This window comes from Punica granatum, chromosome 2 (assembly GCF_007655135.1).
Source record: "Punica granatum isolate Tunisia-2019 chromosome 2, ASM765513v2, whole genome shotgun sequence".
In the NCBI taxonomy this organism is placed as follows: Eukaryota; Viridiplantae; Streptophyta; class Magnoliopsida; order Myrtales; family Lythraceae; genus Punica; species Punica granatum.
In genome coordinates, this window is record NC_045128.1 from 39,334,133 (window position 1) to 39,349,484 (window position 15,352).

The following is a 15,352-nucleotide window of genomic DNA, read 5'->3' on the forward strand; positions in this document are numbered from 1 at the left end:
GAATAAGATGGCGTAAAGCGGGACATCACATCCTCATAGTTGATAACAAGTAAAAATATTACATTACATATTTCTCATTTGCCCAAAGGACCAAATACAAGGAACAACTATTGTACAGAGGTCAATCCAAGAACGTACCTCATAATTGACAAACAATTTGAACACATATGAGCACTTAGAGCTACATTATATCCACGTTTCACTAGTTTAGTTGCAAGCTCAAATGCTAAAACCCTCAACATTATATGTAACGCCGCCGCGAGAACACCCAATGCAGTAGCAATAAATCCACCGGAGAAAAAAAATAAAAAAAGGAATTGAAAAGCCTAATGAGCAGTGTGACAGGAAAACGATTGGTATGGAATCACATTGGAGAAGAGGCTTCGCATCAAATTGAAGTTTCAGACTCGAGCTTTTGTAATGGTTCTTGTCAGGAGCTTCCTCTGCCTTGTTTGGGGGCTCTTGTCTAGAATCATCAGCAATCCCATATTGCGAGGTGAGAGCCCGAACATGTACCTGCAAATAGAGCCCATCAAAACCAAGCAATTCGATGAGTTGCATGACTTGTTTTACCAAAATATTTTGATTAGTAGGTGCAGATGGATTCTAATAATGACACTGTCGAATAGCTAGTTACTGTCTCCCAAGAATATCAGAGTCTATTTCTGCATAACTTTCATCCTCTTCCATTATGTCTTGCCACCCTCCGAATATCTTATTTCCTCCTAAATAAGAGCAGGGGGTATAGTTTCTTACTCAATGTCACGTTTTCTAGTCCGCCACCGATCACAATCTTGGTCTATACGAGACAGCTAGCTGGAATTCGCTAGAAATGAAAGTGAAAAAATCCTTACCTGAAGAACTACTGCAATGCTTTCTACCAATCGACAGATTAGAAAATCAACATCTTCCCTATACCCCACAGGTTACTCCGATATCACAAAATATATGGAGTATAACAACACAAATATCGTCTGAGTTCAAGTACTGGAATATGTCCTGTCTTATAACTTACTAGTTCCTTTTTTCAGTTCCCGTAAATCGTGAAATACAAGTGTGATTTATCTTTTTATTTGAGCTTCCTCTCGCTATAAGTTAATGAGCTGAAGCCATTTCCTCCCAGATGAAGAATGTTAAAACACAGCACATCATTTTCTTTGCCCGCTTTTCCTTTTGGCTTCTTTCGAATTGGAATATCAGTTGGAGAGGCACGAACATGCAAATTTAAATTTAATACTGTACAGGACTACACTTACTTGCTTTGTTGAGCTCTCTTCCTCCAGAAGATGAAGGACCCCATCCACTGAGTAAAAACACATGAAGGAAGCATGTTAAGGACCGATACTAGAAAGTCCATGCACAGCGAGAAGTTCCACCAACAGAGACCCCAAACACTCTCAATGCTAAGACTAATGACTTAGTTCTTCGCACAAAGAACACGAGTGACTCCCAGGAAAAATCAAGTTTTAACCAATACAAAGCGACAAACAGGGAAAATCTAAGCTAAAAAGCCAGACGCATCCTTATGTTCCATTTTAAATCATAAATTAGCTAAATATATACCATTATATAAAAGAAAATTAGGACGAGATTAATCAACGTAACAGTGAAAAGGAAGCACACCCCATCCGAAAGCAGATTCTTGCACTTCTGAAACAGTAAATACCAGCATAGAGAAATTTACCTTAAACATTGACCCAATTGAGAATTTTCTCAGAGAAGATGTCTTCGCAGGGGTGGGTCTTTCAGCTGGAACATCCTTACACAAGTGTTGCGCTATTTCCTTAAGTAACAGAAGCTGAGCTTTATCAGTCTGCATAGACATGATTGTGTGCCTCATCGACTCCCTGTCAGCCTCAAGAGCTTGAAGCCTCGCATATAGCTTCTTGATGTCAGGATCCCCAATGTCTGTGTGGGCCCAAGAATTCCTTGGTGTAGTGATGTAATCTTCACAGATCCCAATACCACCAGTGGAGTTTGGCACCCGAGTATGTATGGAATCGACCGTGTAAATTCTGTCGCTCATGTCATCTCCAGCTTCTGATATATCATTCATCTTTCTCAACTTTGAGTATTCTTCAGGCTGTGAGACGTAGTCCATCTTCTTGAAGCTAGCATTAGTGAGCCTCGGAGATTCAGTGGGCAAATCGGAGCCAACGTCTCTGCCTGTCCCGAAAAAAGAGCTCGAACTATCAGCGGAAAACCTTCTTTGATGCCTCGGTCTTCGAGGAGATAGACCTACTATAATCTTCTCTGGGATATTCCTCGCACTGGGAGATTCGCTGTTGAACTGAATGCTGCTCGGATTTCTCTCCATCTGGTAAATGCGGAACTCCAAATTCTTTAGATGATCTCGAGGGGTCTCCCCAAATGCATACTTTTCAATGTCCACAACATTGTCCTCGCCCTCCTCTAAATTACCGGGATTCTCATTCGTGTTGCATTTTAGAGGAGGGTATTCATAGGTTGGGAGGTCATACAAGCTATCCAAGCTATCCTCATTGGTCCTGCTACGGCTGTTTTCACCGTCAGCCTCTGCCTCTGTGAGCCCGTAACTCATCATCCTGTGCTTGTAAGCCTGAACCTCACATGTCAGAGATTGAATAGCCTGCTCCCTCTTGTAAAGCACTTCCTCCAAAGCCATGATCTCCTGCTGATCATGCCCCATCTTCTCCTCCGCAAATCGCTTGAACTGTCGTGCTTCCATTTGCACCTCCGCCTTCTCCCTCTGCAGCCTCAGGATCATCGACATGGCTTCATTTGCAGCGGTGGAAGACGCATTCCTCTCTTCTTCCAGCTCTGAAAGTAAATCCTGTATAGCCTGCTGCTGGCTACTAACCATCTCCCTGAGGGCAACAATCTCATTCTCGACCTGAACTCTGGCGATGGAATCATAGGCCAGCCCAGGAATATAAAACTTCTCCTGCTCGAACTCATCGTACTTGCGTTTCACCGAGCGAAGCCAAGTCCCCGAACACCCGTAAATTGAACAACCACTACAGCCACAATTGCAACACCGGACCGCATCTGCGGAAGAGGGAATTTTTTCTGAATCCATAAAACAGGCAACAATCAAACATAACAGAAACAACCCCTGGAGCAGATTCTGGCCCCTCGAATTCCTCTCTCTCGATATTTTCTTTCCCGTCGAACCGTCAAATCCCCCTCTATTGATATGAACACCTCGAGTGATGACCCTCCCCTGTCCTTCTAACCCCACCAGATCAACAAATAACGCCAGCTTCTTCCAAAACACAACCTAAAACCAAATCGAAATTCTTCTGTTTCTTATTTTCTTGAAAAAAATTAAAAAAACGTATAACATCTTCTTCTTTGCAGCTTGCGAATTTGACGAGCGTCAAACAAAACAAGATCCCACTTCTTTACAAAACAAATCAAGCTCGATGGGGAGGGTGGCGCTCTTTCCTGCTGTTGGAACAATCTCTCCGCGGAATTGCTCCACCCGAGGAACAGGTACGGACCATGCGGGGACCATTTTCCCGGAAAATCATGGCACCGGAGAACGTATCTAGAGAGAGAATGACTGACCTAATCGAGGGGAAGGGGGAGCTGGGGACGGAGCCAATTTCTTCCCGGGAAAATGGAACCCAGAGAGAATGGCGAGAGAGATGGAGATGGAAGAGCTGACTGAAGAAAGAAAAACGATGGATTGCCTTCCAACTTTCTCGGAAGAATCAATTTTCCATGGAGCATGGGAACTCTTCCTTTGCAGTTGCAGGCAGGAGCGAGGGTGCAAAAATGGAGGGCGCGCGACGTAGAGAGAGAAAGAGAGAGAGAATGAAAAATAGAAGAGAGAGATTTTCTTTTATTTCCTTTTCTTTTCTTTTAATTTTTCCTTATTGCGCGTTCCGAACCAATATTTAAAAGTCTAATAGGTTCGAACTGAGTCAGCCTATTAAAGTGTAAAATTCTCCAATCATGAACTTTCTCCGTTACAGGACTCGAGCTCGAGACTCTAGTAAAGGAACATAAGCTAATCATGAAACTCGAACAGTTTAAATCAATTGTGTGGATTATTCTTTTTATATTTCAAAAAAGGAATTTAGGGTATTTGTTGATTTTTCTTTAATAAAAGAATTTAAAATCACATTTTTCCTTTTATTTTTAACAGGTAAATTATTTCTCCTCTCTTTTTTCCTCCGAGAAAATCACATTTTTCTTGATTTTGCGTTCTATAATTTTTTTCCTTAATACAAGCATGGTCAGCTGCTTCCTCCTACAGAGACCAAACTAGACCCTGCACGATCCACTCAAGAACGTGTTTGCATTTGCTGTGATTATCAAATCAACTTTTACGATATGAATTCCATATCGTTATGAATTATATACCGTAATTACAATCAGAATGAGAATGCAATCGGATTGATTGTTTAAAGACGTCCGATAAGCTCCCGACAGGTTGGTGGAGTGGAATTGTCAAAATTTGATCAAGAAAGGGGATTAAGGCCCGGATTTTTGCTCTGTAACTTGTACTGTAATATCCAAATCTTTATGTATAGTCACACCATTGGTTATCAGTTACCTATTGAAAGGTACTTTGGCGTTTCACATAATTAATCGGAATTTTAAAATTTTCTTGCAGTAAATTACCTTTTAAGGCTCTTTCTAACTTCTAAAAATGGTTTATGGAGAAAATCATTTTTTTCTCCTCCTACTAAGGCAAGGACGTGAAGTTTAGTTAATGCGTATTATTACATTAGACCATGTCGACTTGTATACTTAGGCTTGATTTGGGAGTGCTGTTACTAAAATATAATTGCTAAAAATTAAATATTAATTTTAGAATAAATAAAAGTGTTTGGGACGTAACAATTGAAAACTGTTAAAAGTAAAAAAAACAATTATTAATACTTGAAACATAATAAGCAGAATCAGATTTTACAAGCACATATTCACATGCTTGAAAAAATCACTTAGATTATAAGAAAAATGATTATGGAATCACCCACCACACTTCCAAACGAATTTTTACTCGATATGTTGAGAAATTAATGATCCATATGTGTCTAAGTTTAAATTGATGGTAATCAAATTTCCGAGTAGCTTATAGCATTACAATAATTTCAAGGTGGTAGAGTGAGAGGGCATGCGATATCGATGACAAATGCACCATTATAAGAAATATATCATTTTTACGTTGGTAGCAATATCTCACACGTAGTTTCACGTTTTATCCCGTGCTAATACACAGGCTCCATGATTAGTCAATATTGATAATACAAATGCAATTCCTTTATTTCCATCATATTTTTTGAATAACATGAATAAAAAGGATTCAAAATTTTAAGATGGGGGATTCAATTTCATTCCAAGCTTTTGGCGCGAGAGGAAATTTTGATTGAAGTTCCATTTAATAATTGATTTTGAATTATAAACATAAAGGAGTAGCGGAAATTCGTGACTGGATGATGATTTTGTCTGGGTCCCTTTGATTTTACTGCTATGGGGCCCGCCGGCGGGTCTGCATCTCCAAGCTTATCAAGAAGAGTGGGCCCTTTGAATATGATATTCTCACGAGAAAACTATCACCGTTGTTCTCATACTTTTACCGATTCACCACTTTCGTCCTTCATCGAATTTTGCGATCAATTCGGCCTAGACGTTGGGATTCCGTCCACCAATTTGGTCCTCACCATCAACGCCTCTAATGAAAGTCTGACATGGCAACAAACGAAAAAAATGTATTTTTTATTTGTATTTGCCAGAACGACGTTGTTTTTACAAATTTTTTTTAAAAAACAAATTAAGGGGCAAATCGACTAAGACCTCCACAATCAATTGTCGCCCCCTTGGTCGAAGTTGTCTAGGGGCTCCCCGGCCAACCGCCACCCCTTCAGTTAAGGTCATAAGAGGTTCCTCTTGGCTTTCAAATGGGGGAAAAGGGGGGAGGAGGCAGACCGATTGTGGGCTTCCTAGCTAGTTGCCACCCCCTTAGATGAGGTCGTTGAAGGTTCATCTTGCCTTCGACGACCTTGGCCGAAGGGGTAGCGGATGACCGGTCTGCACCCTTCCCCCCTCTCCCCTTGTCATAAAAGTAGGAGAGGGAAGGGGTGTTGGAATTGATCGGGGCTCCTTAGCGATCACTATCCCTAGCTCGAGAGGCGGTTGCTGATCGACTAGACACCATCCATCTGCCCCTCCTTGAAAAGAAATCACAAAAACGATATCGTTTTGACACGAATGATGAAAAATAAATATTTTTTTGACGTCGTTTTTATGCTAGTCAGATTTACATTAGTGTTATTAATGGTAGGATCAAATTGACGGACGTAATACCAACGTTTGAGTGAAATTGGTGACAAAATAAGTGAGAGGACCAAAGCGGTGTCTCGGTGATAATTTTCTCTATTCTCACTTGCTTCCTTGGCCGCTACTTTATTTTGCTCAGTGAGAGGAGGGGGCCCCCAAAGTCTCGAAAGAACATCGAGGTTGCTCAAATCATCAGAAAAGACTATATTGCGTCGTATGGCTTATCGAATTAAATTAAATTTATATAAACCAATTTCGTGGGCATGCGATTGAGATCAGTTCGTGCAGTTGATTACACGTTAGAGCGCCGACTCTATTCTGCAGGGACAATTAAATTAGCAAACAATTCGAATGGAAGTAGGTAAGTTTTACTGCACTAAATATGCTAATTTATTATTTATTAAATTTGTATGTGAAGAGTATGTCCGGGCGTAGCTTTTACTTCATGAAACTTTTTCTTTGAAGGGAAAAAAAGAAAATTTAAAATGGGATGCAGCGTAGTGGCGTATGCTCTCGCGATAACTATAAGGTTCCGGGTTTGATATTCAGTAAAACTATTTGTGTCTTTTTATTAGATATTATGATTTTTATTAGATTATACTAAATCCACAGAGCTTTTCTTATAATCGGAAAAAAAAAAAAGTGATATGGGCCTAAGCTTGATCCCTGGGCTTGTCATGACGGACCATGGGCCTGCCCCAAGAAAACAAACGGGATAGTTGCTCGTCCATCACGAGCCCTAGAGTCTATATGAATGGGGAAAAAAATAATAAATAAAAGAAGCTTGGAAATGCCCTATTTCGACGGATGGAATGGACTGATATTTATGTGTCAACATATACCTTTTCCAGGGGACAATATCCAATGGAACTATCAGATATTGAATCGAATCAAATTACATATGGGGCCTCAACGGACTTCCCTTGTCGCCTTGGACAAACAGATGATCCAGTCCCCGATCGTTACCCAATCATACGCTGATAAGTCTATGCTCGAGACGTTTAAACGTCACAAGCACTCTCGTCCACCACAGAGTTATTCAAGAACCATGAACTACGATATTCCGAAATGGAGCTCGAGTTCTGACGAATCTTTCCCCGATCTAAACGAAACACAATATTAGTTGGATTAAAAGTGGGAAGGTCGGTAATCAGATAACTCATTGACACATGATTCGATAATCAAATAACTTTTCCCTGATCTACAACCATAAGAAGTGATGACCTTTTTGTAGCTTCTTTGACCGACGTCCCAATCGTCTACTTGGATCGACATTTTACAGTGCAGTTTCACTTCTCAAAAATCATGCAACTATATGGACGGTTCTTTAAAGAGTTAAACTCGCAGTGTAGCATGATTTTTTAAAAATTTTCCTCATATAACACATATCGTATTAACTTCACCATTCTGCATGATATTTAAAAAATTTTCACGACATAACACAACAAGCAATAATTTCATCACATAGCATAAGATTTTGAAATTTTTTTACCATGTAATAGCACGATGTAAGTTTTTCGTCAATTTTTTGTACTATATGATGAAAAAAATTCAAATTTTTGTGCTATTTAATGAGATTATTGCTTATTGTGCTATTTCATGAAAAAAAATTCAAAATATCATACTAATTGAAAAAATTAATACAATATATACTATCTAAAATTTTTTTAAATATCGTACTATACGATGATATTAATCTTTCAATAATGGTATATATTTTTTGGAACACAATGTGGTTACATGTACAATGAAGGTTGTGGATGCGAGCACTTTTATGGCAACTCACCTTTTTGTCATTTAGGCCTTGAACGTGGGCTTCATCTCCAAGATTCTGACACGCCACCCTCTTTTCCATTACTCTTATGTGGATAGAGTCCAACACCAACCCAGTTGGACAGAACAGGAAGAGCTGAAGCAGAATCACATGCAGAATCCGAGATTGCGTTTTCCATTTCTGTTTATTTTTCATTAATTAATTAATTAATTACTTGGAATTTTCAGGACAATATATGATGCATCATCCATCAGATGGTTTTCTGCTCCATCCCACCTGTCACCACGCACCACAGCTAGGCGCTAGCAGTCGCTTCTCGTCCATGGCAGAATAGGGACGACCCGACAACATCATCAGACACTGAATCCGATCGTAGAACAGTTTATTCTCTTCTGCTGAAACAAAGTGGGCTTATGGAACGTGAGGCCAACAGGTTGGCCGTTCCTTTGTTGGATCAGTCGTCTTCGTCCGGCACCGGGTCGGCGACGTCGATCCAGACTTTGGGAAATATCATTGTCTCAGTTGTTGGGACCGGAGTTCTTGGCCTGCCCTTCGCCTTCAAAATCGCCGGCTGGCTTGCCGGGTCGATCGGAGTTGCAGTCGCCGGCATCGCCACCTACTACTGCATGCTCATTCTCGTCAGTAGAAACTCTGCTCTCCTCTGTTCCTTATATGGCCATTGATTGATTTGTTTGCTATTGGGCTCGCTATTGAATTGAGCTGCCTAGATTAAATCTGAGCAACTTGCTGATTTTTTCTTAATACCTTACCTTATGATTCCGTGATTTGTCCATTTCTTTCTTTTCGATGAGACTATGAGATGCGGTCAGTATGCTATTTGCTTCACAACTCATGATTTGACTGGCCGTAACCTCGTACTCCGTCATGTCCTTCATATAGAAGGAAATGGTCCCATTGTAACTGTACTTGCGAGTCAATCTGTAACAGATAGAATCCAAGGACAAGATGGCATCGGACTCGATGGACCTTAAAACTTACGGCGATCTGGGCTACAAATGCATGGGGAAGCCTGGCCGCTTCTTCACCGAAACACTCATCCTGGTTTCCCATTGCGGAGGCTCAGTCGCCTACCTCATCTTCATCGGCCAAAACCTCTCCTCCATATTCAAAGTTCACAGTCTCACCTTCGCATCCTTCGTCTTCATGTTGGTCCCCCTCGAGATCCTTCTCTCGTGGATAAACACTCTCTCCGCTTTAGCCCCCTTCAGCATCTTCGCGGACGTCTGCAATGTACTAGCGATAGGTTTCGTGGTGAAAGAAGATATACAGGAAGCTTTAGGGGGCCAGTTCTCTTTTGGTGACAGAAAGGCAATAACTCCAAATATCGGGGGATTGCCCTTTGCGGGTGGAATGGCGGTGTTTTGCTTCGAGGGGTTTGGGATGACTCTTGCTCTCGAGGCTTCGATGAAGGAGAGGAGAACATTCCCGAAGCTGTTGGCCAAGGCCTTTGCCAGTATAACTCTCGTGTATGTTCTGTTTGGATTTTTAGGCTACATGGCTTACGGGGAGGAGACAAGGGATATCGTGACGCTTAACCTTCCCGCAGATTGGACCACCATTACAGTTCAGGTAATGTACCATCATGTTTTGACGAGCATAATATACATACTGCATTGCCACATTTAGTGCATAGGATTTGAATGGGAATTGAGTGGAACCCCTAGCTAGGTTTGATTTCAAAGTAAGATTTTAAAATTAGATTTTAATTTTAAAGAAGAGTGGTATAAATGGGACATACCATTTAATTTTGTATGAGTTATTTTATTTTGTTGTTGAAAAATAATGGTATAAATGGAACCCACTCTTTGACTTTGTATGAATTATTTTGTTTTGTTATGGATAGAATTATGTTAAAGTCGTGATTTTAAAATCACATTTCCAAACCAAATAAGTTCATAATGACTTGGCAGCCTTTTGATATGGCTCTGAAATTAAGGCCTCTGAATCAATTACCTCGTACAAAAAACTACCCAAGTCACTACATGTTAGCCATGCCGGTCTTATATTTGAGCTCCCATTGGCTTGTCACCGACTTCCAACAACATTTTTCTGCAATTTGATTTCCTAAATAACTTCCCGATGTATTTGGGTTGCCTGCAACCTGCATGTCTGCGAGGCTGATAGCTAATCTCGTCATTTAGGATAGGACATAGCAAGATAACAATGCATAACCAATGAATAATTATTATGATTGTCCTATAGAATATGCGACATGGTGCGTTAAACCGGTCACAATCAATAATTTAGGTGGAAATCGTAGTTTCTGCATGAAGTCGATTGCAAATACAACCTTTAGATCTTTCAGGCTTTCAGCAGCTTCATGTTTCTTGCACTCTGCTTTTCCGGGTTCAAATTAGTTGCACTTATTCGTACCTTTTGCAATGATGATACTTAGTGAGAAAGCCATCCCCTACAAATTGGTCACGGGAGAAGTTGACAGAGGCGTGAAGCGACATCTCCAGTTCCCTTCCTGTACCCTCGCCACATAAAGCTTGTTTTGTCCATGGACTCGCAGGACATCCATGGTCGCTTGCAGGGTCCCGGTTAGCTCCGTAAGGGGCACTTTTTCCACGAAAATAAAAACAGATTTATACGGCTTAAGCTAACGTAAAGTTCTTGTCAACAGATCGGCCTGTGCTTGGGGCTCGCCTTCACATTCCCTATCATGATCCATCCAGTCAATGAGATCGTCGAAGACAACTTGAAGAGACTTGGATGGTTTCAGAAGCTCCCTTGCAGCGATAACGACATCGATTATTCTAAAACGAAAATCTGGAAGCTGATAGTTTACACCGCCCGTTCCATCGTGGTGATAGTCTTGGGGGTCGTGGCGTCATGTGTCCCGGGGTTCGGAGTCTTTGTTTCACTTGTGGGCAGTACAGTCTGTGCACTCCTTTCATTCGTGTTGCCAGCCTCGTTCCACCTCCAGTTGTTAGGCTCAAGCATGAGATTGTGGCAAAAGGTCTTGGATTCTCTTATTCTGTTGGGCGGGTTGATGTTTGCCGCCTATGGTACTTATAACACCGCAATCGGAGTATAAACTGGATCTCGAACCGAAACCTCAACTGGAAGCACAGAGATCTCTTGAAAATTTTTCGTGACATATCCCAACAAGCAATAATTTCACTAAGTAGTACAAAATTTTGAAAATTTTTCATCGTGTAGCATGACGTTAGTTTTTTGTGCTATATGACGAAAAAAATTTAAAATTTTGTGCCATTTGATGAAATTATTACTTATTTTGTTATTTCATAAAAAAAAATTAAAATATTATATTGAATGATGAAATTAATACGATATGTATTCTGTAATGAAAAATTATAAAATATCGTGTACAGTAATATTAATCTTTCAATAAATAAATCATATATATTTCTTTGGAACGCAATGTGGTTACGTGTACAATGATTAGAGTGGACTGCGAGCACTTTGATGGCAATTAATCTTTTTTGTCATTTAGGCCTTGAATGTGGGCTTCACCTCCAAGATTCTGACACGCCACCCTCTTTTCCATTGCTCCTAATCCAAAACCAATCCAGTTGGATAGAACAGGAAGAGCTGAAGCAGAACCCGAGATTGCGTTTTCCATTTCTGTTTATTTTTCATTAATTAATTAATTAGTTAGAATTTTCAGGACAATATGTGATGCATCATCCATCAGATGGTTTTCTGCTCCATCCCACCTGTCACCACGCACCACCGCTAGGCGCTAGCAGTCCCTCCTCGTCCGTGGCAGAACAGGGACGACCCGACAACATCATCGGACGCTAAATCCGATCATACAACAATTATTCTCTTCTGCTGAAAGAAAGTGGGCTTATGGAACGTGAGGGCAACGAATTGGTCGCTCCTTTGTTGAATCGGTCGCCTTCGTCCAGCACCGGGTTGGCGACGTCGATCCAGACTTTGGGAAATATCATTGTCTCCATTGTTGGGACCGGAGTTCTTGGTCTGCCCTTCGCCTTTAAAATCGCCGGCTGGCTTGCCGGGTCGATCGGAGTTGCAGTCGCCGGCATCGCCACCTACTACTGCATGCTTATTCTCGTCAGTAGACGCTCTGCTCTTTTCTGTTCTTTCTATGGCCATCGATCGATTTGTTTGGTATTGGGCTCGCAATTGAGTTGAGCTGCCTGGATTAAATCTGAACAACTTGCTAATTTTTTCGTAACACCTCACCGTATGATTTCGTGATTTGTCCATTTCTTTTCTTTCGATGAGACTATGAGATGCGGCCAGTACGCCATTTGCATCACAACTCGTGATTTGATTGTTCATAACCTCGTACTCTGTCATGTCCTTCATGTAGAAGGAAATGGTCCCATTGTAACTGTACTTGCGGGTCAATCTGTAACAGATAGAGTGCAGGGAGAAGATGGCATCGGACTCGGCTGACCTTAAAACTTACGGCGATCTGGGCTACAAGTGCATGGGGAAGCCTGGCCGCTTCTTCACCGAAACACTCATCCTGGTCTCCCAGTGTGGAGGCTCGGTCGCGTACCTCATCTTCATCGGCCAAAACCTCTCCTCCATATTCAAAGTTCACAGTCTCACCTTCGCGTCCTTCGTCTTCATGCTGGTCCCCCTCGAGATCCTTCTCTCGTGGATAAATACTCTCTCCGCTTTAGCCCCCTTCAGCACTTTCGCCAATGTCTGCAATGTACTAGCAATGGGTTTCGTGGTGAAACAAGATATACAGCAAGCTTTAGGGGGCCAGTTCTCGTTTGCTGACAGAAAGGCTGTAACGCCAAATATCGGGGGATTGCCCTTTGCAGGTGGAATGGCGGTGTTTTGCTTCGAGGGGTTTGGGATGACACTTTCTCTTGAGGCTTCGATGAAGGAGAGGAGGACGTTCCCGAAGGTATTGGCCCTGGCCTTTGCCGGTATAACTCTCGCGTATGTTCTGTTTGGATTTTTAGGCTACATGGCTTACGGGGAGGAGACCAGGGATATCGTGACGCTTAACCTTCCCGCAGATTGGACCGCCATTACGGTTCAGGTAATGTACCATCATGTTTTGATGAGCACAATATACAAACTGCATTGCCACATTTAGTGCATCGGATTTGAATGGGAATTGAGTGGAACCCCTCGCAGTTATAATGACTTGGCAGCCTTCTGATATCGCTCTGAAATTAAGGCCTCTGAATCAATTACCTCGTACAAAAAACTACCCAAGTCACTACATGTTAGCCATACCGGTCTTATATTTGAGCTGCCATTGGCTTGTCACCGACCCCCAACAACATTTTTCTGCAATTTGATTTCTGAAATAGGTTCCCGATGTATTTGGGTTGCCTGCAATCTGCATGTCTGCGAGGCTGATAGATAATCTCGTCATTTAGGATAGGACATAGCGAGATAACAATGCATAACCAATGAAGAATTATTATGATTGTCCTATAGAATATGCGACATGGTGCATTAAACTGGTCACAATCAATAATTTAGGTAGAAATCGTAGTTTCTCCGTGAAGTCGATTGCAAACACAACCTTCAGATCTTTCACGCTTTCAGCAGCTTCATGTTTCTGCACTCTTCTTTTCTGGGTTCAAATTAGTTGCACTTATTCGTACCTTTTGCAATGATGATACTTAGTGAGAAAGCCATCTCCTACAAATTGATCACGGGAGAAGTCGATAGAGGTGTGAAGCGACATCTCTAGCTCCCTTCCTGTACCCTCGCCACATAGGGCGTGGTTTGTCCAGGGACTTGCAGGACACCCATGTTCGCTTGCAGGGTCCCGGTTAGCTCCGTAAGGGGCACTTTTTCCACGAAAATAAAAACAGAGAGGACTAGAGAGATTAGCCAATGATTTATATGGCTTAAGCTAACGTACACTTCTTGTCAACAGATCGGCCTGTGCTTGGGGCTCGCCTTCACATTCCCTATCATGATCCATCCAGTCAACGAGATCGTCGAAGACAACTTGAAGAGGCTTGGATGGTTTCAGAAGCTCCTTCGCAGCGATAACGACATCGATTCTTCTAAAACGAAAATTTGGAAGCTGATAGTTTTCACCACCCGTTCCATCGTGGTGATAGTCTTGGGGGTTGTGGCGTTATGTGTCCCGGGGTTCGGAGTCTTTGTTTCACTCGTGGGCAGTACAGTTTGCGCACTCCTTTCGTTCGTGTTGCCAGCCTCGTTCCACCTCCAGTTGTTGGGCCCAAGCATGAGATTGTGGCAGAAGGTCTTGGATTCTCTTATTCTGTTGGGTGGGTTGCTATTTGCCGCCTATGGTACTTATAACACCGCAATCGGAGCAGAAACAGGATCTCGAACTGAAACTTCAACTGGAAGCACGGCGATCTCTCGTCTGGTAGAATCACCGAGAGGAGGATACGCCTTAGTTGAACAAAAGTGCTGTAAGTAGGCAATATGCTCCTCGTCAAGCTCTCTGGAATCTGTATAGTAATATTCAGATCTCTTCATTTCCCTGTTATCGGGCAGCATTGAGAACGACTAGAGTCGGTTTACGATCATTGGAGGGGGGAGAGGGAGTCTGTGTCCATGCAACAGACCAGCTAGTAGGTCGCATGCTCTAGTATAGTCAGCTCAATTTCCGCCTGGGATTCTGGCTGCTATGGGATTCTTTTCGAATAATGTAGCGTTATTCATCTTACTCCTTGTACATCGATGTTTTAAGACTTCGAATTGGATTGACATGAAATTTATAGTACTGATCTGAAGCAATCATAGGCATGAAAGTTCGGGCACTATACCAAAAATTTCCTTATCCGGTGACCGGAATGCATCGGGAGCAAACTTCGTGTAATGCGTGTCGTACCAGATAACATGCCTTTCACGAGGAGCATCGCATTCACATATGAGTGGACAATCATTTGGCATTTAACATGTTGGGTGGGGAACTAAATGCTCCATCCGCTGGTCGAGAGTCGGGACAAAAAAACATCAGCCGCTAAAGTGATGCGGAAAGCCAAAGGAAGGACAATTATTCCTAATTCCCTTGACAAGGACGGGTGATTGAGAGTCGATTTGAAAGAAAGCATCCATGTTCCGTCCCCGGTCCGATCGATCAATAGTGACTAAACATATGATGAAGGGCGCGACATTTTCCCACCCCTTAAATCACAGCCACAAGACACACGACCATCCCAAAAAACCAAACTTCTTCCTCCTAATATAAACTAATGATATGATTCACCGTATCGTATACGCATAAAGATAGCAATGCATATAATCACCAAGTATATTAAGTTGATTTGCTCATATACGTTTCTATACGGACATGGACTTGTGTCTTCGGTAAATTTCAAGCTCTTATACTGT

The 15,352-nt window shown here is 41.9% G+C and overlaps 3 protein-coding genes across 3 annotated transcripts; 2 read left to right on the plus strand and 1 right to left on the minus strand.

Moving 5' to 3' along the window:
* Positions 1-8: 8 nt before the first annotated feature.
* On the minus strand, positions 9-3,811 carry LOC116196522 (myosin-binding protein 7-like). Its single transcript, XM_031526279.1, has 4 exons — positions 3,550-3,811; positions 1,685-3,259; positions 1,257-1,303; positions 9-516 (listed from the first exon to the last, which is right to left on the minus strand). The coding sequence occupies exons 2-4, from the start codon at positions 3,056-3,058 to the stop codon at positions 402-404; spliced, it is 1,536 nt and encodes a 511-aa protein (XP_031382139.1). The 5' UTR covers positions 3,059-3,259; positions 3,550-3,811; the 3' UTR covers positions 9-401.
* Positions 3,812-8,113: 4,302 nt separating this feature from the next.
* Positions 8,114-11,141, plus strand: LOC116195926 (amino acid transporter ANT1-like). Its single transcript, XM_031525356.1, has 3 exons — positions 8,114-8,682; positions 8,993-9,634; positions 10,692-11,141. The coding sequence occupies exons 1-3, from the start codon at positions 8,458-8,460 to the stop codon at positions 11,103-11,105; spliced, it is 1,281 nt and encodes a 426-aa protein (XP_031381216.1). The 5' UTR covers positions 8,114-8,457; the 3' UTR covers positions 11,106-11,141.
* A 459-nt stretch (positions 11,142-11,600) lies between these two features.
* LOC116195925 (amino acid transporter ANT1-like) lies at positions 11,601-14,741 on the plus strand. Its single transcript, XM_031525355.1, has 3 exons — positions 11,601-12,109; positions 12,420-13,061; positions 13,917-14,741. Exons 1-3 carry the CDS (start codon positions 11,885-11,887, stop codon positions 14,433-14,435), a joined length of 1,386 nt encoding a protein of 461 aa, XP_031381215.1. The 5' UTR covers positions 11,601-11,884; the 3' UTR covers positions 14,436-14,741.
* The last annotated feature ends 611 nt before the right edge of the window (positions 14,742-15,352 follow it).